This window comes from Elephas maximus, chromosome 11 (genome assembly GCF_024166365.1).
Source record: "Elephas maximus indicus isolate mEleMax1 chromosome 11, mEleMax1 primary haplotype, whole genome shotgun sequence".
Taxonomy (NCBI): domain Eukaryota; kingdom Metazoa; phylum Chordata; class Mammalia; order Proboscidea; family Elephantidae; genus Elephas; species Elephas maximus.
The window spans coordinates 107,984,494-108,008,833 of NC_064829.1; the positions used below are offsets into that span (position 1 = coordinate 107,984,494).

Sequence of the window (24,340 nt, forward strand, 5' to 3'; positions counted from 1 at the left end):
GCCCAGCCTTGGAGGCTGAGGTCCCTAGCGTTGTCCCTACCCCAACAATCAGGATGGGGTAGGGGAAAGGCTGAGAAATCAAGAGGCAGCAGCAGTTTCCAGGGAACCTAAATATGGACAGACAGGAAAAAGAAAGAAGGGCACTTAAAAAAAACCAGGAATGAAAGTGGAGGGGAGGAGAGCGGCTATCTAGGGGAGAATCCCCCCACATGACCTGGGGAAGCTCCGCCCAGGAGGAGGCTCCGCGCAGAGGGAGGAAGGACAGCAGAGCAGACACATCTGAGGCAGCAGCATTTGTATTTCTGGAGCCAGAGTTCTTCCCCACAGAGGGAGCAAAGAGCAGGCAGCAGAGATCCATGGAGCCTCCCTCAGCATCTCCCCACAGAGGGCGTGTCCATTGGCAGGGGTCCCTGCTCACTGGTGAGAGGGGAGGATTCCCTGGGAGGATGGGGGGCAGAGACTAGCTGGGATCTCCTGGAGGACAAGGGTCTGGGGGGTGACAGCTACCTGTGGGACTCCTATGGAGGGAACACAGAAGGGGGAGGAGGGCCCAGAAACAGGAAGTGTCATTGAACAGGAAATGGTAACGGGGAGTAAAACCACAATTGCTACATGTTTTCCAAATTAATTATCTCTTAGCACAGTGGGTAAGAGCTGAGCTGCTAACAAAGAGTTCAGAGAATTTGGAATCCACCAAGCGCTCCTTGGAAACCCTGTGGGGCAGTTCTGTTCTGTCCTACAGGGCCACTATCAGTCAGAATCAACTCCAAAGCAATGGGCTTGGGGCAAACAATAAATTCTGAAATACCTACCAATCTCAGAAATGGACAAATAAACACCAGGACTTGGAGGGGCCCTAGGAACCTTCACTGATCCGTTCCCCCAGATAGTCGCAGACCTGTCTAGGCACTAGGGGTACAACACACAACAAGACGAGTGTCTGCCCACGTGGAGCTCACATCTAGGGAAGAGAGAGACAGACAAGCAAATAGACCTGCACGGGGTGTCAGGGGTTCCTAAGTGCCATGGAGGACAGAGAGTGGGGAAAGGTCAAAAAGTGAAGAAAGTGGGTCTATAGATGAGGTATCAGGGAAGGCAGCCCCCAAGGACTCCACCAAGTGGGAGTAGGTACCTGAGGGCAGTAAGTGAGTGAGTGAACCATAAAGACACCTGGGGAAGAGTATTAGAAAAGGAGGAAATAACAGGTTCCAAGGCTCAGAAATAATGCTGACTTGGGAAGCACACACACCCCAGGTCCAAGGGCTGAAAGAGACCTGCTCAGACTCATGGGCCTCAACTTTCCGTCCCAATACAATTGTCCAAAATCCCTATTGATTTCTCTCATTCCCTCCCAGTCTCACTTTTAATCTTCTGGAGCCCATCCATCCCAGCCCAACCCGCCATTGAATCGGTGCCACTCAATGCTGCCGAAGGAAATGATGTTCTTCTACTTCTTCAAAACCCACCAGAAAACATTTTCATCTACATCTGGTACAAAGGGGAAAGTGCAGGAAACAACAATAGAATTGTATCATATACACCACAAGCTCAAGTAAATGATTCAGGGCCTGCCTACACTGGTCGAGAGACAATATACCACAACGGGTCGCTGCTGTTCCAGAATGTCACCCTGAACCACACAGGAGTCTACACACTGCAAATATCAACCATACTTGGTGTCACTCAGATAGCTGGGCAGATCCGCGTATACCGTAAGTAACTCCTCTCTGACATCTGGGCATGGGGTGCGGTTAATTTTACTTTAAAGATCAAGATTGACAGGCCTGGACCCTTTGCAGTCCCTATACCCCCCTCTGCATTCCATACATAGGTTTTGCGCATTTAGATCAGAATTCCCTTCCCGAATCCAGACCCTGCAGACATTCACAGCAGAGTGAAGGAAACTCAGATGGGGAGTAACTCAGCAGGGGGAGATCACTCAGTCCATCCCACCGGGCTCCTTCCTGTGAACATGGTTCTGAAAAACAGCCTAGAGGTCAGATCCTGGCCTGAGGGGGCCCTGGGATCCTCACAGAGCAAATCAGCACCAGGAAGTCCCTGTCCCAGGCCTCCAGACCCTGAGGAGCCTGCAGCCAGGGTTGCATCTTGGCCTCCACGACAGGTCTGATAGAGAGGAACAATTTACTGATTGCCCAAGTCCCGGAGCACTTGGAGCTGGTGACAAGCCAGGGCTCAGCCCCAAGAGCTATCCTGGACAGCTGAGTCCCTCCCTTGAGACTCAATTTCGAGACCACAGATGGCCATGGGCCCCAGGCCATTAGCTGACTGCCCCGGGGAGCTTAGAAGACCCCATAGGAGGTCAGCATCTCCAGGAGGAAGGAAAAGGGAAGAAGATGCTACAGGCAGCTCCTTTTTGACCTAAGAGTGCCGTCTCCTTGAGACAAACAATTATAGACGCTGTTTATCTGGGGGGCAGCGCCTCTGTACCCAGCTTTAGGTCAGATAATTGTGAATATTTAAGGTTAATTCACAGACAACGTTGCAAGCCAGATACCCCTTATCCTATCTCTGATTTTACTGAGGAGAAACTGAGCATGGAGGAAAAGTCACTGAATCAGGGTCACACAGACCATGACCAGCAGATCAGAATCACACCAAGGCCTGTCTGCAGTGACAGCCCTGACCTTTCCTCCAGCCCGGGTGGCCTTATTAGGGGCGCAGACACTTAGAGCAACCACTCGTTTAGATCCTTTCTTCGTAGACTCCCCAGTTCTAAGGGAGAGATTTTGTTGGGGGAGGCGGTGTCAGGGCAAAAGAATAATTAATCTGGTTTTACCCTACAACTAAATTACCTACACCAACAATCAGTCAGTGCCAGGTATGTCCAGGCCTCCACCTTCCAGGTTCCCAGGATTTTCCACTACCCTGGGCCCCCAGGCCCTCCAGGTGGCTGCGACCCATGGTCTCTCCCTCTGGCTGCCTGCTCCTAAAGCTGCCTCGGAGGTCAGGTCTCATGTTGACTCTGGTGCTGCTCAGCAGAGAGGGTTTCAGGTGTGCTGGTCTTGCTTCTGGGTCACACAGGAGCCTTTGGGTCTTCGGGTCTGTGAACTCATGAACCCCCACTGCTCACTACCAAGGGCATTTCTGGCTCTGTCTGCTCCTTCCATGTCCCTCATCTTCCTCCTCCTTCAATTCAGCTGGAACTGCCCTGCTCTACACAGCTTCCTCCACCACTTAACCTTCTCCCAGATACTGACAGTCATGTTCTCTTCTACCGATGCTATGGCCAGGCTCCCCTTCCCAGGAAACAGTAAAAGACAAAGAAATCAGTCTAAGCACCAGCCACTGGGAGGACTCCACCACCAGCCAATGTACCCAAGTCCCCAGGAGAACTAGCTTCCACTGTGTCCCTGTCCAGGGTTCTTCCCCTTAGTGATGCCAACATGTGGGACAGGTCATGCAGGATGGACATGCACCTCCTTGATTCACTCTCTGCACTGATCCAACCAGGAGTGAAAGGCAGAGGGAATAGGTCTGCAGTCCCCAAAGCATAGAGGCATGTTGTACTCATGGCTCATGTCCTTGTCTTTGGTGTGATGCTCACAGTTCCCACAGTGGTTCTGAGAGGGTTCTTCAGGGTGGAGCTTCCAGACCATGTGTTGTTGACTAAGTTTACTCTCAATTCCACAGGCACATGTCTTCCTCATCACAACACCATGGTCATGAGGTGGGGTCTTCAGATGGGAGATGTATGAGGCACTGTCACTTCAGTTACTATCACTGTGGCTGACAACAAGGCTTGCTCCTGGTCTCCCCCTGGGTGTTATTCTGCTCATGACACCCTGTCCCCAGGCCAGGCTGCCCCATCTTCTGAGGTTTAAGGACAATGAAAAGTCCCACTGGTAACCGTCTCCAGAATATCCTTAAAAAGGGAGATCTCAGAGAAAATACAACTGGGCTGGGCAATGAAGAATTGTGCAGCTGGAGGGACCTCAGCAAAGGCAGGTTCCACATGAGGAAACCGAGGTTGGTCAGGCAATCAGCTAGTCAGTTTCATTAAACTCTAGTGGTTTTTATTGTTTTTGTTGTTGTTGTTTTGTAGTTGTTTTGATGGCATCACTCATGAGGTCTAAAGAAAAGAAAGGAAGCATTCTACAGGCCTCTGCTGGGACGCCTCCCCATCATGCCCAGCTCTCCGTGAGGAATCAGTGACAGGGACCTATTTTCTAAAGCAACTAATATGACATACAATTTCTACTAATGTGACGTTTCCCTCCTTTTGTACTGAGACACCTCAGAATTCCCTCTGATCAATTCTGTCCCCTTAGCAGGATCAATTCTCTCTCCCCACCCAGGAAGTTTCTGGTTTCAAACAGGCTTCAGCATCTTCCTTTGACCATACCGTGATCCTTGCTGCACTTCAGAGCTTGGCCTATGATGTTCTAGTGTTCACTAGAGAAATATTCCTTCAGACAATTGGCCTCAGATCTTTAAACCATTAATAATAATTTTCACATACGGAAGAAATTTAAACATTTCATCGAATTTATACCAGACCCACTAAACACGAATGGTCCCTGAGAGCTAGATCTTCAGCAAGTTCGTGCTCCCACTACTTGCCACCAGTAATCCCTCTGCATTTGGAACCATCCACATGCATTTCAGGAAAGAAAAACATGGTCCTCACCTGCCCTTAGCCACGGGAGGAAGGACACTAAAGACCAAGGAGAGAACATGGTTCTACTTCCTAACCCAGTCAGCTACTGCCTGTTCCCTCACTCTTTTCTAGATCATTCCTTGGACTCGGCTCTGTCCTTTATGGGGCCATAGTATCTCATCAGTCACCATCAAACACCAGAAAGAGCTGCCCCGCATCTTGTGGCCCCACAGCCTGACGACTGGGCTTGCTCCTGGTCTCCTTGAGTGTAATTTCTGCTCATGACACCTAGTCTCCAGGACAGGTTGTCCCATATCCTCAGGTTTAAGAACAATTAGAAGTCCCATCATTACCCACATCTAGGATATCTTTGAACAAAAAGTTGTGTTTTGGAGAAGACACACCTGATCTGGGCGATGTAGAACTGTACAGCTGGAGGGACCTCAGCAAGCACAAGTTCCAGGTGAGGAAACTGAGGTCGGTCAGGCCGTCAGCTGGTCAGAGAAGAGCCCAGGAGAGGCCCCGGGTGATCTCTGATCCCCAGACTGTGACTCTCCATGAACAAACACTGCTACTTCATTAACATTTGAGAAAGTCTGGGCTTTTTCCCAGAGATAGAATAAGGCAGGTAGGTCTTATATTCTCTGAACACTGCAACTGTCAGGTATTTTTCTTGTCATACAAAGACCTGCTTTACATTTTGAAGACCCCAGGTTGACTGAGAGCTATGCAATGCCAATTCTGATTGCAAGATGCTTTTGCAGGAATCAAAGACACTAAATGGGGTAATCTTCTCTCTGTTATCTGACAGCAGAGTTACCTACACACTTCATCACCAGCAACAGCTCCAACCCCGTGGAGGACCAAGACTCTGTAACATTAACATGTGACACAACCTACCTGTGGTTGATAAACAATCAGAGCCTCCCAGACAGTGACAGGCTGGAGCTGTCCTAGGACAACAGGACTCTCACTATATACAATGTCACAAGGAATGACACAGGACCCTGTGAGTGTAGAACCTGGAACCCAGTGAATGCCTGCTGTAGCGACCCATTCATCCTGAATGTTCTCTGTGAGTAATTTTTTTCCCACATGGCACAGGCTGCCGCCCCAAATCCACACTGTCAGAGCCAGGCCATATCAGTCCTCTCAGATCCAAGTTCAATAACCCTCAGGCCCCGGACACCCAGGCTGGCCATGACTTCCTTTCCCAGGTAAATCTGGGTTGGTCTAGCCCTGCCACCAGACAAGGAGGGGAGGAGCTGCTCCTGTATTGAGATGCTCGGGGTCAGCGCCTGGGGTGGGAGAAACTGGCTGATGGTCTCAGATCAGGCTCAGAGAAGTCAGGGGGTTATTGTGTGGGACTTTTTAAAACAAGCCTCACAGGGATGCTGTGGCCCTTGTCAGACCAGGAGCTTCCTCTTCCCTCCGGTTACATCACAAAATGGTTTTCTTCTGTTTGCTCCAGATGGCCCGGACACCCCCACCATTTCCCCCTCATACTGGTATTACCCACCAGGGGCCAACCTCACTCTCTCCTGCAATGCGACCTCCAACCCACCTGCACAGTACTCTTGGCTTGTCAATGAGAATTATTTGCAATCCACACAAGGGCTCTTTATCCCCAACATCTCTGTGAGGGATAGTGGAAACTATACCCGCCATGTCCATAAACAATGCCACTGGCTTTAATAGAGCCATGGTCAAGACTATCACAGTCTCTGGTAAATGACTCCTGGAACTTCAGGACTGAGCTCTGGGGTGGAGGTCAGTCTGGTTTTCTGAAAAAATCCTTAAAGAATTTATTTTCCAAACTGTGTCCCCTGGGAGCACACAAATCCCAAAATCTGTCCCTGAGCCCTCTGATTACATTCCTGGAAACTCTTCCGTCCTCTTGCTCTTCTTATTTCTCAGGGCAGATGTTGGATCCAGCCTGGAATGTAGGGAGGGGGCTCTCTCAGCCTCAGAAAGCCCCATGGAATGACAGGGGGCTTCAGAGTGGGAGAGGAAAGAAGAGTCTTCAAGGTCAAGTGTTCTTTCTGTCACTAACTTGTCACTTGCTTTCATCTGTTTTCTTTCATTGACTCCATGTGCTATAAAGAACACATAAGACTTTGAACAGGCTCTTATGTTTTCCCAAATGAGAGGATGAAACAACCTCCAGTGGGGTGATGGCAGGATGGAGCTCTGCCTCTCTGCTCTGTCCCCCGCAAACCCGTGCACCAGCCCTGCTCTGACACCATCTGTTGTCAGACTGAGGAGTGTGGAACAGGTTCAAATGTGCTGTCTCCTAATCTTGCTAAAACAGTGTTGCCCATCAATACCAGTGCCACACCAGATCAGTCTGCAGGGACGTGGGGAAAGTGCCAGCTTCAGGGCAGAGATGTCTAAGCCTATGATGTGGCTCTAAAGTCACAGCTATATATGCTGTGCAACACCGGCACAGATGATGCACAAAGGAGAACAATGCCTCATGAATCATACCTGGAAAACTAGTTGATTTACCCATGAAGTCTCTTCATCAGAGGGAAGCGGTAGACCCAAAAGTATGTTCAGTAAAACCTGCAAAAGCAGTAACCTGTGTAAGGCAGAAACCTGTCAGCTCAGGAAACCTCAAATATTTTCCACTAATGGAGACTGATTGAAAAGCAGTAAGACTGCATCTGTCAAAGGCAGGAAACTGCTGAGACCTAGAAAAGCAAAGCAGTCCTGTAGAGTTTCAGCTCTCACAGGTGTCACTATAGTTTACGGAGAGGGCTAAGAGTACTAGCCTTTTTTAAAACCATAACCACTTTCCTTTAAGGCTTCCTTCACCTGATAGTCAATCCACAGACTGGAAGCACAAGGTTTCTCAGATTGAGAAATCCTTTAGGTTGAAAACTCTCTAGTTTCTACGATAGTGATGACTGCACTAGGCTGTGCTTACTTCCTAATATATTATTTAATAAAAAGGAAACACCTCCCTTCTGTATGTGAAGCTACCCTGTCCCAAAGATAGACAGGACTGGCAGCCTGCCATCCCCTACACAAAAAATTGTCTACTAGAGAGGGACCTGATTTCTTACAAAGTCGCAAGAGGCCCTAGGGAAGGGTCACACGAATGCCTAGAGAAGAAAAATTCCACCTGATGACAATGTGGGTGGACATGTGGTCTGGGAAGAGGTCCCAGTGCAGATATGCAGATACTTCAGAGAGTCAGGGGGCTGCACCTATTTCCTAGTGAGGGGATAGGCCACCGTGTCCTTACAGATCAACATCTGGACAGACACAAAACCTCTGCAGAGGGTCAGGACCACCTTCTGGGTCACCTTTCAGAGCTCACCGTGGACCTGTAAGCTGGCAGAGATATCATAGGAAGAAGAGTAGCCCCAGCACCAGGCCCTCCCACAGTCACCTCCTCTGTTTCTCCACAGAGTCAGTGACAAAGCCCTACATCCAAGCCAGCAACACCACAGTCACAGAAAATGAGGGCCCTGTGACCCTGACCTGCCTCACCAGCCATGCTGAAATCTCTATCAGATGGATCTTCAAAGGACAGATCCTGCCGCTCACGGAGAGGACGACGCTGTCCCAGGACAACAGCTCCCTCACCATAGACCCCGTCAGGAGGGAGGATACTGGGGAGTATCAATGTGAGGTCTACAACCCAGTCAGTTCCAACAAAAGTGATCTCCTCAACCTGACTGTGACATGTAAGTGACCCCTCATCCACTCCTACGTCTTCTTTGGATAGATTAACTCTACCAATGGTATACAGAACGGATCAATGTCACAGGGGCAGAATATCAGTTAAGAGACAATTACAGTAAGTAATGGTAAAGTGGTCAAGAGCTCAGTCTCTAAAACAAAGATGTTTTTAAGTGTCATATTCCAGGGCTGATATCCACTGTGCAAACTGGCACAAGGTTCTTAATGTCCTGAGCCTCAGGTTCCTCAGCTGAAGATTGCAGTAAGTTCGCCTGCTTCACAAGATTGTTTTAAAGGTTTAATGCAATAATCAACTAAACCCTTGGCAAAGTGCCACATAAATAGAAAATGTTCCACAAGTGTTAGCTGTTATTATTACTGCTATTATCGTTAAGCTTTAAGTCAGGTCGTCCTGGAGTCAAATCCCAGATCCACCTCTTATTAGCCATAAGACTTTGGGTAAGTTTTTTCACCACTCTAAGCCTCAGTTTTTTTCATCTATAAAATGGGAATAATGTCTGTGTGACAGGATGACTGTAAGGATCAAATGAGATATATGTATTCAGCACAGGGCCTGACACATAAACCTGTTGCCATCAAATCAATTCCGACTCATAGGGACCCTATACGACAGAGTAGAACTCCCCCATATGGTTTCCAAGGAGTGGCTGGTGGATTTGAACTGCCAACCTTTTGGTTAGCAGATGAGCGCTTAACCACTGCACCACCAAGGCTCCAAACATTAGCTAGCATTAACAGTCAGCCTTGGGTTGACTGGTGAGTGCTAAGCCCCAAATGGTTGCAGTAGAAAAAAGTAGAAACAGATGGAAAAAGTATTATATATGGGGGAAAAAATGCATCACAGAGAAACCCACTGGGGCATGATTATTGACTAAACACAGGAGGGAGAAAAAGGGATTGAAAGTTAAGTGCACTCTATCAGAAGTAGATGCCAGGCCTTTCTTCCAAGGTGGCCAGCCTTCAGGTTAGTAGCCTAGCACTTAACCATCTGTGCCATTTCTGATAATGCCTGAAGACCTGGGAAAATCAATGGGAGTGATATTTGGTTTTGAAAGCATCTGCTAAAAAAATCTAGAAAGGCTTTCTTGAATAAAGCATTTAAAAATATTTTTTGAATGGCCCTTCTGCACCAGTCCCTTTATTCTATAATTATTGATTCTTTTAAAGAGTAAAAAAAAAAAAAAAAAAAAAAATCTATAATTTAAAATGTATTAACACAAAGTCTAAATCAAAATATGTGGAAATTATAGTGACAAAAATGGCGCCCCTTGTAGTCAGATTAACTATCACACATTTAATATCAACTTTGGAAATTTAATTAAAGAAAAACACTATTAAAGGAAATAAAAAGATAAAAGCAAAAAATAAAAAAAGAGTTAAGTGCAAAATTTAAGTGTGGTGTGTGAGTTTTCGTGCCATTAGGCAAGCAAGATCTTTATCAGGGAAAATGCCTGTGAGGGAAATGGGGCAGGAGTGGGAGGAGCCTGGGAGAGTCCCAATCTGATCCCTGGGAAGGAGAAAGGGAGGGAAGGAAGTTTTAGGTTGCAGTGTGGTTCTAAGGGCATTTCCACAGGGCCTATGGGGAGTCCTCGAGCCAGTCACCTAAGAGAAGAAACTGTCTCCCAAAAACAGGTCTGCTTAACACCCCTGCTGCAGCCTGTGGGAAGCATGGTCTCTGCACAAACAGGTGGTATATTCAGAGCATATTAGCCTACCTCTTTAACCAGTTAAAAACTCACCACAGGAGATCTGAGAGGTACTTATTCATGGCTGCCATACCCAGGCAACTGAGAACAAGATGTAACCACGAAAAGGTGGAAAGTCAAGAGGGAAGTTCTAATAACACTAAAATAGCCATCAGCCTTTCTCAAGTTTTCAAAGGCTCAAAAATATCTGAGTGCAGAAAGGCCAGGATGGAATTGAGACAAAATGGACCACTAACCTAGAAACAGAGTGAGAGAGAAAAAATTGCAAGGATACAGTCTGCCAACTGCCTCACAGTGACCTTCTATGAAAACTATTCCTTGATGGAATGAGTAGAGACCCTTCAAGTTGAGAGTTGTTTCCCAGAGCACCCCCACAGTAAAATAATTTACTTTCTTTCCTTTTTCTTCCCACAACAGATTATGATTCTGCTCCAGAAAGTTCTGGCCTCTCAGGAGGAGCCATTGCTGGCATCGTGGTTGGAGCAGTGGCTGTGGTGGCTGTGGTAGTAGCCCTGGTGTACTTTCTGTGTATCAGAAACACTGCCGGGTATGATGCCTTTCCTCACGTTCTGCTTCCTCAAAGGCTGGCCGCCATGCTTAGGAGAGGGAAAGGACTCTTCTCCACCTCTGCCTCTGGGCCTGGGCCTCCTCTTCCTCCTTCCTAAACTCCTGCTTCTCAGCACTAATGCCTGCGGGTCTCTGGCTCCCTGGTCTTCATCTCCCTGTACCCCATTGTCTCTTGGACATGGATATTCCCATCCCCATCTGCATTTAGAGGGGAATGCCCAGTTATGTTCTTCTGTTCCCCAGTCAGGGAAGCCAGGGTTCGAAAGGGAAAAAAAAAATGAGAAAATGAGAGCAACAGCAAGAGAAAGTGAGCCAGGTGCTCTGGTGACCACAGTAGCAGAGGAGGGAGGGATAGTACAGGAACTGAACCTAAGAGAAAGCAGACACAACTAAAAGACATCTTGATAATAAATAAATTGAGGAAAAAAACAGTATCTACTCCTTGGGAAAACAAAAGGGGAAAGGTCTGGGGTAGAAGTAGGCTGAGAAGCAGTTGATAAAGAATGGACCTAAATGTGCACATCTAAGAAGCCTTGGTAAAGCTCTAGGCTGCTAACTGAAAGGTTAGTGGTTAGAGCCCACCAAGTTTCTCCACAGGAGAGGGACCTGGCAATCTGCTCCCATAAAGATTACAGCCTAGAAAACCCTATGGGGCAGCTCTACTCTGTCAGATCGGGTTGCTATGAGTCAAAAATCAACTCAATGACACATACCAACAGCAACAACAACAAAAAAAAATGCACATTTAGCAAATGGAAAGGAGTCAATACTACAAGGGATAGTGGTAAGACTGAAAAAAACAAGCCCCTAAAGAAAAGGTAGTACCAAAAAAAACCATGGAGTAAATGAACATTGAGGAGTTATCTGCTGAAAGTGTCCTTCCTAATTCAAAGAGCAGCATTCCTATGCTTGGGAATAGCAGACACAGTGTGTGATATTTATTTAGGGCAAGCTATTAGCGTGATCAAACAGAGCACAAACAGCTTGATCAAATAGAGCACAAACACTCAGCATCCAACCACAGTAAGGAAAGCCACTCACCCAGTGACAGCTGGTGAGATCCACCACATGCCCTGCCCTAGCAGAGAATCCTGGATTCCCAAACCACTCCCTGCCTTCTGAATTTTTACAGAGGAATCTTTGTTTCTCAACAGTAAGCTAGCATAGGTATTCACACCCTTCCTCACCTCAGAAGGTTCCTGTCTTAGTTATCTAGACAGAATTACCACAAATACCACATGTGGGTGGCTTTAACAAACAGAAATCTATTTTCTCACAGTTTAGGAGGCTAGAAGTCTGAACTCAGGCTGTTAGCTCTCTCTCTGCAGGCCCTGGGTATAGGTCCTTGTGTCTTTGAGCTTCTGCTTCAGGGCGATCTTCCTGTGGCCTGTCATTTCTCTTTCCCCATCTCTACTTGCTTGCTTGTGTGTTTAAGCTCTTCAATATGTGAAAAGAGATTGACTAAAGATATACCCTACACTAATCCTGCCTCGTTAATATAACAAAGACAACTCATTCAACACATATTTTGGGGAGACACAATTCAACCCATAACATTCCACAATTTTGCCCCCAAAATTTCATGTCATTGCGACATACAAAACAGAGTCACCCCATCACATCATCCCAAAAGTCGTAAATCCACTCCAAGTCCAAAATCTCATCTTCAGAATCATCTAAATCAAATATTGAGACAGATAGGGTTAACTGTGCTGGTGGAACAAAGAGCTGTTAAAAGATTACTATCTAAAAGTTGGGTAAACAGGAACCACACCTTGTCAACAGGAAATAAGACTGAAACAACCCGTGAATTGCTACCTCCTTCTTTTTATTTTTTAGTGTTTTTCTAATCCCTTCCCCCTTTACAGGCTGTTTAAACTTCCTTAGCCCTCCGAGGATGGTGATGTAGTGTCAAAGATCAGTGCGCTTATGCTATATCCCATAATAAGTGATGCCAAGAGCTGCCGAGAGGACTCCATCTTGAATATCACAGGGTTCCATCTTGGGTTCCAGATGCCGTGCAACCTAATTAACATGTACCACCATTCTGAGAAGTAACCGCCCCTTGAAAGAAGCCCACTAAATATTCATTACTCTGTTGTCCTCACTGAACCCATACAAGCCCTAGCCTTGCTTCCTTTTTTGAGTCAGTCTTTTGGAGAGACAGATCCCTGCTGACTCCTTTTGCTTGACTCAAGCAAAATAAAGCTTGCTGAAGATAAAGTTTGTCATTCATTTATATTCTTACTCGGGAAAAGACAAGGACCCGTTGTGTCAGATTGGCAATTGGTAACAATATGGGTGACATTTTAGGCATATTCCATCCTGGGGCAAAATTCCCCTTCATCTGTGAACCTGTGAAATCTGGAATATATGTTATCTGTTTCCAAAGTACAATGGTGAAACAGGCACAAGGTAGATATTTCCATTACAAATGGGAGAAATCAAGAGGAAAGAAGGGAGATAACCTGCATCAAGCAAGTCCAAAACCCAGCAGAAAAATTTACGTTAGCTCTCAAGGCTTGAAAATAACCCTCTGTTCCCTGAGACCTTCTGAGCAATGGTCCATGCCCTCTGGATGACGGGTGAAGGCTCCTCGGCCCTGGATTTCAGCTCCACCTTCAAGGCCCTTTAGGATGGCAACTCTGTTCCCTCGGCTTTGGGCAGCCCCATTCTCCTAGTTCATCTAAGTGGAGATCTCAACCCCTCATCCCCAAAAGCCCATTCTTCTGCCCCTTGGACGTGGCAGCCCCACCCGTCTCAGCTTTGTGCAGGGATCCAGTCCCCCTGGCACACCTTAACAGCAGCACCACACTCCGGAAATGAGTTGGCCAACATTAGACTCTTTGAAACCAATAAGGCTGTAGCCCCACCCTTTGAGATCCAGGAGAACATGGCCGGACCACTTGAAACCTAGAAGGTCCTGCTTCACATGCTCTAGAAGCAGCTTTTCTCCCCTCACCTGCAGCATAACTTTCCTTTCAGACATTACAGGTAGCATCAACCAAAGTAACCATCTAAGATTAAAAAGTTTCACCTTCCAAGCCCTTTCCGTTCTGTGTTTTACAAAGTCTGACACTTCCACGAGTTTGGAGTCTTTGGAACAAATCCCATTTCTGATGCCAACTGTAAAAATGGCATGGGGACAGCATCTGACCTCCTCTAACATGACAACGGAAAAGAGAATCAAGATCAACAGCCCAAGTCCGCTTCCTATGAGGCAGAGGTCAGATATACCTCCTCTCTGCACCATCTTTACCAATTCTAACTCTAACCATCCCTCCTGTGGCACTCTCTATTTCTCTGCTTGGTTCAGTAATTCGTTGAAATGGCCACGCAGGATGAACAGCCCATACTCAGGATTATGGGGCTTATTAGGGAATTAACAGGTTACAATTCAGATTGAGAAATGCTCAAGATACAGTTCTTCCATTAGGACAGCCTCTTCTCAGCTATGCTCACAGACACGCTGGTCCCTCAGCCTATGCCCTGGTCAGGCAAGTGTTGCAAAAGTCTTTTAGCTCTACCTATATGAGCCCTGAGGCACGCATGCCAGTAGGCCAGTAAGCTTTGGCCCAAATGCACTCAGCCCTAGCTCTGTAGGTTGACAAACCTAGCTCCATGTACTCTTCCAGCTAGTCTCCTGCCCAAAACCCACCAAACCAAACCCACTGCCTTCGAGTCTATTCCGACTCATAGCGACCCTAAAGGACAGAGTAGAACTGCTCCATAGAGTTTCCAAGGAGTGCCTGGCGGATTCGAACTGCCGACCTCTTGGTTAGCAGCCATAGCACTTAACCACTACGCCACCAGGGTTTCCCTCCTGCCCAAAGGCGCTAGCTTTCTTATTCCATTGGCTGAGAAGCCAGTGTGCCATCTTATGCCAGTCTCGCCTACCAGTCTCTCCTGCAGCCATTTCTCTGCCATCGCTTCTCATCATTCCCAGTGATACCACTCTCTCTCTCTCTCTCTGTCCTCTGGTTCCAGGAGTTTCTCAGTGCAGGGAACTCAGGCCCAAAGGAGGTGTTCCATTCTTCACTCTTCTTCCTTGATGGTAGTGAGATCCTCTCTCTCCTACCTCTGGGATGGCTAAACTGGGACAGCTAATCGGGATGGCAAAACTGACCAATCCCTTTGGTGGGCCACAATTACCTCATTTGCACAGTCCTGCCCAATCACTGGAAATCGTGGTGGCATAGTGGTTAAGTGCTACAGCTGCTAATCAAGAGGTCAGCAGTTCAAATCTGCCAGGCTCTCCTTGGAAACTCTATGGGGCAGTTCTACTCTATCCTATAGGGTCACTATGAGTCAAAATCAACTCGATGGCAGTGGTTTGGGTTTTTTTTTTTTTTTTGGCCCAATCACTTGGGTAAAAAACCCACTGCCATTGAGTCAATTCTGACTCATAGCGGCCCTATAGGACAGAGTAGAACTGCCCCATAGAGTTTCCAAGGAGCGCCTGGCGGATTTGAACTGTCAGCATCACTTGGGTGGGAGTTACAAAACCATGGGGAAAGAGGCCACATAAAAGTATCCACTGCAATGCAAGCCGCCCCCTGGCTTTTCTAGCAATGGTTCTTTCATACTTGGAGGATATGTTCCCCCTTTCAATTATTTTGCCAGTCCAAAACAGTCATGAACAATTAGATCTTCAGTAGGTCAAAGAATTCTCAAGGTGAGGTTACTCAGGTACTACCCTTTCAGGTCTGCTGCAGGTGTCCATCTGATCTGGTCAGGTTCTCCAAAAGTCATCTCAGTTTCACCCTTGCTGGCGTCTGACAGGAAACCCTGGTGGAGTAGTGGTTAAGAGCTGTGGCTACTAACCAAAAGGTTGGCAGTTCAAATGCACCAGGCACTCCTTGGAAACCCTATGGGGGAGTTCTACTCTGTCCTATAAGGTCACTATGAGTCTAAATCAACTCGACGACAACACTTGTTTGTTTGTTTGTTCATTTGTTCGTTTGTTTGTTTGTTTGGTGTCCGATAAAATTTAACTGAGAGATAATTATTCCCTTGCTCTGAGCCTCAAGAGGTGTCAGCATAGCAAAACTTTTAGGGACTTTAGTTTTGAACACCATACTCGAGTCCAGCAGTGCCTCCTCCTTAGTCCGCTCTTTCACACTTATAACTTCTACAACTACAGTTTTTACAATCACAATTAATCCTGTTAACAATAAACACTCACAACTGAATCATATCATCCCATCAGCATCTTCCCCCACCCTCTTCCCCAGACCCATCAGGAAAAGAGGAATCTATTCAGTGGGTATCCTCTCTTGTCCCCCTCATTTAGAGTGTAAACACACCCACGAAAGCGTGTAAGCCAGCCACTTCATGCCTTTATCGCCCCCCATTTTAGATACCAAATGCTTAAACTGCCCATCCCTATCAAATCAGTACTCTGAGGACACAAGCATGTTCCTTGGTTTTGAAGAATCTGCTGTTCCCGTTGCAGCTGTGAGCATCTGCATCCATAAGCAAAGTCCAGTCCAGGGCAAGCCATCAAATTGCAGCAATCTATGTGAGCTCTCATTGTCAAACATCTTTCTCTGCATTCAGTCAGGTTCTGGTCAGCTTATCCCAAGCTATCCAAGTTGGGTTGGGTCGCAGTAGGTAGCCCATTATCCCTCTCTCATCTCAAGCCCCCTTGGGCTACATCAGTGGGCTCCACCCCTAAACTCGGGAGTCCACACAACTGCCTTAATTTCTGAAGTCAGCCCTTCCTCTGACTCATTCCGAGTACCCATAGGCTAGGTCAATGGGCTCCAGTGGAACATGTCCAAGCTCGGTCCATCTATTTTGCTGCACTTACTCCACTTCCACACATTCAGTGGACCCAGGTGGTCACCATAAGCAAGCATACTGTCTACTTGCCAGCTCCCTTTAACATCCAGTCCCGCAAGGGTGTTCCTTAAGCTCTGCTGAAGAGGTGCTCTGAGGCACCCCACTTCCCCAGTAAGCCTCAGCCCTAAGGCACTCAGCTCCAGCTCTTTGGGTTGCAAACCTAGCTCCAAGTGCCTGGAGGTACGCTACTTCTCCAGCAAATTTCTTATCCAAAGGCACTCAGCTTTTTCACTCCATGAGCTGGGAAGCCCACTGCACTGTCTTCTGCCAGTCTTTCCTGCCAGTATCTCTTGCCACTGTTTCTCTGCCAACGCTTCTTACCGTATTCAGTGTTAACCCTCTCCCTCCCTCCCTCCCTCTCTCTCTGTCTCTCTGAGTCCCTTAGTTCCAGGAGCTTCTCAGTGCAGGGATCCCAGGTCCAGAGGATACATTTCATTCTTGGCTCTTCTTCCTTGGTGGTAGTGAGATCCTCTCTCTCCCATTGCTGGGATGGCTCATTTTAAGCTTAGCTGGATGGTAAAACTGACCCATCCCTTTGATGGGCCATAATTACCTTATTTGCACAGTTGTACCCAATCACTTGGGTGGCAGGTACAAGATCATGGGGAGAAAGGCCATACAAAAGAGATCCATCATACTCTAACAGTTCATTTTTAAGTCTTTGTCTTTCCTCTCACGTTTTAGTATAAGCGGCAAGGAGAAACCATGCAGCCTCTTTAAGATTTTGCTTAGAAATCTGATCAGACAGATACCCAAGTTCATCACTTACAGATCCTACCTTCCACCAGACACTTGGACATAATGCAGACAAGTCCCTTAAAAAAAAAAAAAAAAAAGTCCCTTGCCACTGCATAAAAAGCATCACCTTTCCTCCATTGTTCAACCACATGTTCATTATTTTCTCTTAAAGCCTCACCGGAAGCATATTTGTCATTCACATTTCCAGCGACATTCTGGGGCCACATGTATTCTCTAAGATGACTGAGGCTTTCTCTATAGCTCTCCTGACTTCCTTCTGAGCCCTCACCGGAACTGCCTTTCACATCCATAATTCTACCAATAATCTACCTAGGCTTTGGGTGCCTTAAAACCCTTCCAGCCTGTAAACATTAACTAATTCCAAAACCACTGCCAATTTTTAGGTATTTGTTAGACCAGCAATGGGAGCCCTGGTGGCATAGTTGTTAAAGCGCTCGGCTGCTAACTGAAAGGCCGGTGGTTCGAACCCACCAGCTGTTCCCCAAGAGGAAGATGTTGCAATCAACTTCCATAAAGATTTACAGCCTTGGAAACAAACCTTCTGGGGCAGTTCTTCTCCGTCCTATAGGACAACTGTGAGTCAGAATAGACTCTATAGTTTCTATTGGTTTGGTTAGAGCAGCACCACCTCTTCTCGGTAACAAATTCTGTCTTAGTTATCTAGATAAAATTATCACAAATACCACAATTGGGTGGCCCTAACAAACAGAAGTTTATTTTCTCACAGTTTAGGAGGCTAGCAGTCCAGAGGCTGCTGTTATTGTAATGTCACAGGTGGGTTGATTTAACAAACAGAAATTTATTCTCTCAGTTTCACCAAAAAAAAAAAAAAAAAAAACCTATTGCCATCGACTTGATACCAACTCACAGCGACCCTATAGGGCAGAGTGGAACTGCCTCATAGGGTTTCCAAGGAACAGCTGGTGTACTCGAGCTTCCGACATTTCCATAGCAGCCAAGATCTTAAGCACTGCTAGAAATCAAAATTCAGGGTATCAGCTCCAGGGGAAGGCTTTCTCTCTCTGCAGGCTCTGGAGGAAGGTCTTTGCCTCTTTCAGTTTCTGTTCCTGGGCGATCTTCATGTTGTTTGGCATCTCTCTTCCCCCATCTTTGCTCTTCTCATTTGTTTAATCTCAAAAAAGACTGACTCAAGATACACCCTACACTAATACTGCCTCATTAATATAACAAAGACAACCCATTTTCAAATGGGATTATAACCACAGGCATGGAGGCTAGGATTTACAACACATATTTCTGCGGGACACAATTCAACACATAACATTTTCCCTGAGACACAGCCTCAGAAGTGATGCTTGCTCTCCCTAGGCCAAACAGGCCTGTGTAAAATGGGCACGATTCCAGGAGCCATTCCCTCATCCTTACTCCTTCCCCTCCTGCCTCTATTATGGCTGTGGGCATTCTCCCTTGGTGAGTGTCTGCGTCATCTAGTGCTGCCCTAACAGAAATACCACAAGTGGATGGCATTAACAAAGAGAAATTTATTTCCTTACAGTAAAGTAGGCTAAAAGTCCAAATTCAGGGCATCAGCTCCAGGGGAAGGCTTTCTCTCCTTGTCGGCCTTCTCAACAATCTTCCCCCTGACTAGGAGCTTCTCCACTCAGGGACCCTGAGTCCAAAGGACAGGCTCTGCTCCCAACACTGCTTTCTTGGTGATATGAAGTCCCCAACTCTCTGCTTGCTTCCCTTTCCTTTTATCTCTTGTAAGATAAAAAGTGGTGCGGACCACACCCCAGGGAAACTCCCTTTACATTGGATCAGGGATGTGACCTTACTAAGCATGTTACAATCCTACTCTAATCCTCTTTAACATAAAATTATAATCACAAAATGGAGAACAACCACACAATACTGGGAAACATGGCCCAGGCAAATTGATACACACATTTTGAGGGGGCATAGTAATTCAACCCATGACATTGAGGCTTTTCCCTGCCTTGTGGGTGCTCTGGGTACTGCAGGTCTCACTGTCTCTCCTTGACTCTGAATCCTGTTCCTCAGAATGCATCTTGGAAAAATCAAGGCCTGTGAACGGGTAGAAATCTTCAGAAGTGGACTGAGGCCTCCTGTGGCTCTATTTCTGCCCCTCCTCTGGCACTGATTCTTCTGGACCACAGACTCTGGCAGAGGTAAAATTCCTTAACTGATCATGGGCCACCCCCATTGCTTACCATCGCCACGACCTGTCCCCTCCTTCAGGTAGAAATCACAACAGCCTAGGAACACACGATTCTAAGGTTATAAGTCAGCTCTGCATTTTCATGGATTTGAAACTCTTCTTTTGCTTCCCCAGGCCAGGGCCAAGCTGACAACTCACCTAACGTGGTAAACATAGCCATTTTCACTGATTCATTTTCTCGTAGAAATATCGCTGTATGAAACGAGTTCTTCTGCGTGTGTGTGTGTGTGTGTGTGTGCAGAAAATATACTCAATACATACACCAACTCAGCAATTTGCACATGTGCAATTCGGTGGCACTGATTACATTCTTCAAGTTGTAAAACCATTCTCCTTATCCTTTTCCAAATCATTCCACTACCATTAACATGAACTCAATGCCACCTAAGCAAAAACTCTAGAATGAGTTAATCTTGAAGACACGATTTTGAGATCAAGTTTGGGTCAAAGTTTCTCAGTGTAGCAACAAAGAAGTGTTGGTTAATTACTCCCATGAGTCTACCACATAGCAAGAAGTTGGATTTTGGAATTATCCCCACCCTGTGTGTTGAATCCTGGCTATGACTCTTAGTAGCTCTGTGACTTTGGACAAGTAACTTAACCTCTTTGACTCTCAGCTTTGTCACCTGTAAACTGAGTTTTCTGCCTTTCTTAAAGGGAAATTGAAGGAATTAAACAACCTATGTCAAGAACCCAGCACAATGTCCAGCACAAAGAAGGCCCTAGATAATTCTCCCTCCTCTACCTTCCATCTGACCCTGCTCTTACTGCCAAAAGGATAATTCCCATCCTAAAGACATTCTGAGGTCCCAGTTTCTTTATAATAATTTTACAGTTTTTCTCATTTTTATCATTTAACAGAGTGCACATATATACTAAAAAGTACTTAAAACATAAGTATACCTTCACAATGTATGAACTTTCATGAAATGAACACACCCATGTAAGCAACACCCATCCCCCAAAAAACCCTACCAGTCATTTCCCACCCAAGAGTAGCCACTATCCTGACTTCCAATGCACTACAATAGTTTTGCTCTCATATAAATAAAAACCCCATGCATCTTTCAGTTTGTCATATCATGGGGGCTTGTGCTGTAATGTCAGAGCTATGCCACCAGTATTCAAATACCAGCAGGGTCGCCGATCGTTGACAGGTTTCAGCTGAGCTTCGAGACTAAGACAAGCTAGGAAGAAGGACCCGGAAGTCTACTTATGTAAAGAATTAGCCAGTGAAAACCTTATGAATAGCGGGGGAACATTGTCTGATATAGTGCTGGAAGATGAGCCCCTCAGGTTGGAAAGCACTCAAAATGCAACTGGGAAAGAGGTGCCTTCTCAAAGTAGAGTCTACATTAATGACGTGGATGGAGTCAAGCTTTCGGGACCTTCATTTGCTGATGTGACAAAACTCAAAATGAGAAGAAATAGCTGCAAACATCCATTAATCATCAGAACCTGGAATGTATGATGTATGAATCTAGGAAAATTGGAAATCATCAAAAATGAAATGGAACACAGAAACATTGAAATCCTAGGTATTAGTGAGCTGAAACGAACTGGTATTGGCCATTTTGAATCAGATTAATCATATGGTCTACTATGCTGGGAATGACAACTTGAAGAGGAATGGCTACACATTCATTGTCAAAAAGAACATTTCAAGATCTATCCTGAAGTACAATGCTGTCAGTGATAGGATAATATTCATAAGCCTACAAGGAAGACCAGTTAATACAACTATTACTCAAATTTTTGCACCAACCGCTAAGGCCAAAGATGAAGAAATTGAAGATTTTTACCAACTTCTGCAGTCTGAAATTGATCGAACATGCAATTAGGATACACTGATAATAACTGGTGATTGGAATGCAAAAGCTGGAAATAAAGAAGAGTGATCAGTAGTTGGAAAATATGGCTTTGGTGATAGAAATGATGCTGGACCAATGACTTCTTCATTGCAAATACCTTTTTTTACCAACATAAACAGCAACTATATACCTGGACCTGGCCAGATGGAATACAGAGGAATCAAATCGACTATATCCATGGGAAAAGACAATGGAAAAACTCAACATCAGTCTGAAAAAGGACAGGGGCCAACTGCAGATCAGACCATCAATTACTCATATGCAAGTTCAAGTTGAAACTGAAGGAAATTAGAGCAAGTCCACGAGAGCCAAAGTTTGACCTTGAGCATATCCCACCTGAATTTAGAGACCATCTCAAAGATAGATTTGACACATTGAACACTGATGACCGAAGACCAGATGAGTTGTGGAATGACATCAAGGTTATCATACATGAAGAAAGCAAGAGGTCATTAAAAAGACAGGAGAGAAAGAAAAGACCTAAATGGAAGTCAGAAGAGACTGAGAAACTTACTCTTGAATGTCAAGTAGCTAAAGCAAAAGGAAAACATGATGAAGTAAAAGAGCTGAAGAGAAGATTTCAAAGGGTGGCCTGAGGAGACAAAGTAAACAACTATGATGACATGAGAAAAGACCTGGAGATAGAAAACCAAAGGGGAAGAACATGCTCAGCATTTCTCAAGCTGAAAGAACTGAATAAAAAATTCAAGCCTCGAGTTGCAATACTGAATAATACTAAGGAGAAAATATTAAATGATGCAAGAAGCATCAAAAGAAGATGGAAGAAATACACAGAGTTACCATACAAAAAAGAATTGGTCAACATTCGACCATTTCAGGAGGTAACATACGAAAAGGAACCAATGGCACTGAAAGAAGAATTCCAAGCTGCACTGAAGGCATTGGCGAAAAACAGGGCTCCAGGAATTGATGGAATACCAACTGAAATGTTTCAACAAATGGAGGCAGTGCTGCAAGTGTTCGCTCACCTATGCCAAAAAATTTGGAAGACAGCTACTTGGACAATCAAATGGAAGAGATCCATATTTATGCCTATTCCCAATGAAGGTAATCTGACCGAATGTGGAAATTATTGAATAATATCAAGCAAAATTTTGCTGATGATCACTCAAAAGCGGCTGCAGTACTATATCAACAGGGAATTGCCAGCAATTCAAGCCAGATTTGGAATAGGACGTGGAACCAGGGATATCGTTGCTGATGTCAGATGGATCCTGGCTGAAAGCAGAGAATACCAGAAAGATGTTTACCTGTGTTTTATTGACTATGCTAAGGCATTCAACTGTTATCATAACAAATTATAGATAACATTGTGAAGAATGGGAATTCCAGAACACTTAATTGTGCTCATGAGGAACCAGTGTATAGATCAAGAGGTAGTCGTTCAAACAGAACAAGGGGATACTCCATGGTTTAAAGTCAGGAAAGGCGTGCATCATACCTATTCTCACCATACCTATTCAATCTCTATGCTGAGCAAATAATCCGGGAAACTGGACTATATGAAGATGAACGGGCCATCGGGATTGGAGGAAGCCTCATTAAAAACCTACATTTTGTATATGACACAACTTTGCTTGCTGAAAGTGAAGAGGACTTGAAGGACTTGCTGATGAAGATTGAAGCCTACAGCCTTCAGTATGGATTACACCGCAACATAAAGAAAACAAAAATCCTCACAACTGGACCAACAAGCAACATCATGATAAACAGAGAAAAGACTGATGTTATTAAGGATCTCATTTTACCTGGATCCACAATCAACACCCTGGGACGCAGTAGTCAGGAAATCAAAAGACACATTGCATTGGGCAAATCTGCTGAAAAGACCTCTTTGAAGTGTTGAAAAGCAAAGATGTCACCTTGAGGAGTAGGATGCAACTGACCCAAACCATGGTGTTTTCAATCGGCTCGTATACATGCGCTGGACAACGAATAAGGAAGACTGAAGAAGAACTGACGCCTTTGAATTGTGGTGTTGGAGAAGAATATTGAATATACCATGGATTGCCAAAAGAACAAACAAATCTGTCTTGAAAGAAGTACAACCTGAATGCTCCTTAGAAGCAAGGATGAAGAGACTATCTAACATACTTTGGACATGTTATCAGGAGAGATCAGGCCCTGGAGAAGGAAATCATGCTTGGTAAAGTACAGGGCCAGCACCAAAGAGGAAGACCTTCAACAAGAAGGACTGACACGGTGGCTGTAACAATGGGCTCAAGCATAACAATGATCATAGGGATGGTGCGGGACGGGGCAGTGTTTCTCTCTGTTGTAGATAGGGTTGCTAGGAGTCAGAACCAACTCAACAGCACATGATAACAACAAAACAGGCCTACTAGACTGTGAGAGAGTAAACTTCTGTTTGTTGAAGCCATCCACTTGTGGTATTTCTATTACAGCAGCACTAGATAACCAAGACAGAATACTGCTTGAAGTGTCAGTGGCAGATAGAGATGCTGTTTGGAGCTTTGGCAGGCCCTTACTGGTGAATCTCAACTCAGACCCTTAGGATTTTGGAGCAAAATCCTGCCATCCTCTGCAGATATCTACTCTCCTTTTGAGAAACAGCTTTTAGTTTGTTATTGGCCTTAGTAGAGACTGAAAACTTAATCATGGGCCACCAAGTCACCATACGGCCTGAGCTGCCCATCATGAACTGGTTGTTGTCTGACTCACAGAGCCATAAAGTTGGACACGCACAGCAGCACTCCACCATTCAATGGAAGCAGTATATATAAGGTCGAGCCCAAGCAAGACCTGAAGGCACAAGTAAGTTGCAGGAGGAAGTGGCCCAAATGCCCATGGTTTCCATTCCTGTCACATTATCTTCCATCTCCCAGTCTGCATCTATGGCCTCATGGGGAGTTGCTTATGATCAGTTGACTGAGGAAGAGAAAACTCATGCCTGGTTTACAGGTGCTTTTGTTCGATATGCAGACCCCATTCCAAAGCGGACAGAGGCAGCACTACAATCCCTTTCTGGAACCTCCCTGAAGGACAGTGGTGAAGGGAAATCCTCCCAATGGGCAGAACTTCA

General features: G+C 45.7%; 1 protein-coding gene across 1 annotated transcript in view; it reads left to right on the forward strand.

Moving 5' to 3' along the window:
* Positions 1-265: 265 nt before the first annotated feature.
* LOC126085423 (hemicentin-2-like) overlaps positions 266-24,340 on the forward strand; it is a 418,976-nt gene continuing 394,901 nt past the window's right edge. The window contains 5 exon segments of the mRNA XM_049900797.1: positions 266-420; positions 1,356-1,712; positions 5,430-5,693; positions 6,090-6,292; positions 6,294-6,345. Of these exon segments, the coding sequence (XP_049756754.1) occupies positions 357-420; positions 1,356-1,712; positions 5,430-5,693; positions 6,090-6,292; positions 6,294-6,345 (940 nt within the window). The 5' untranslated portion in view covers positions 266-356.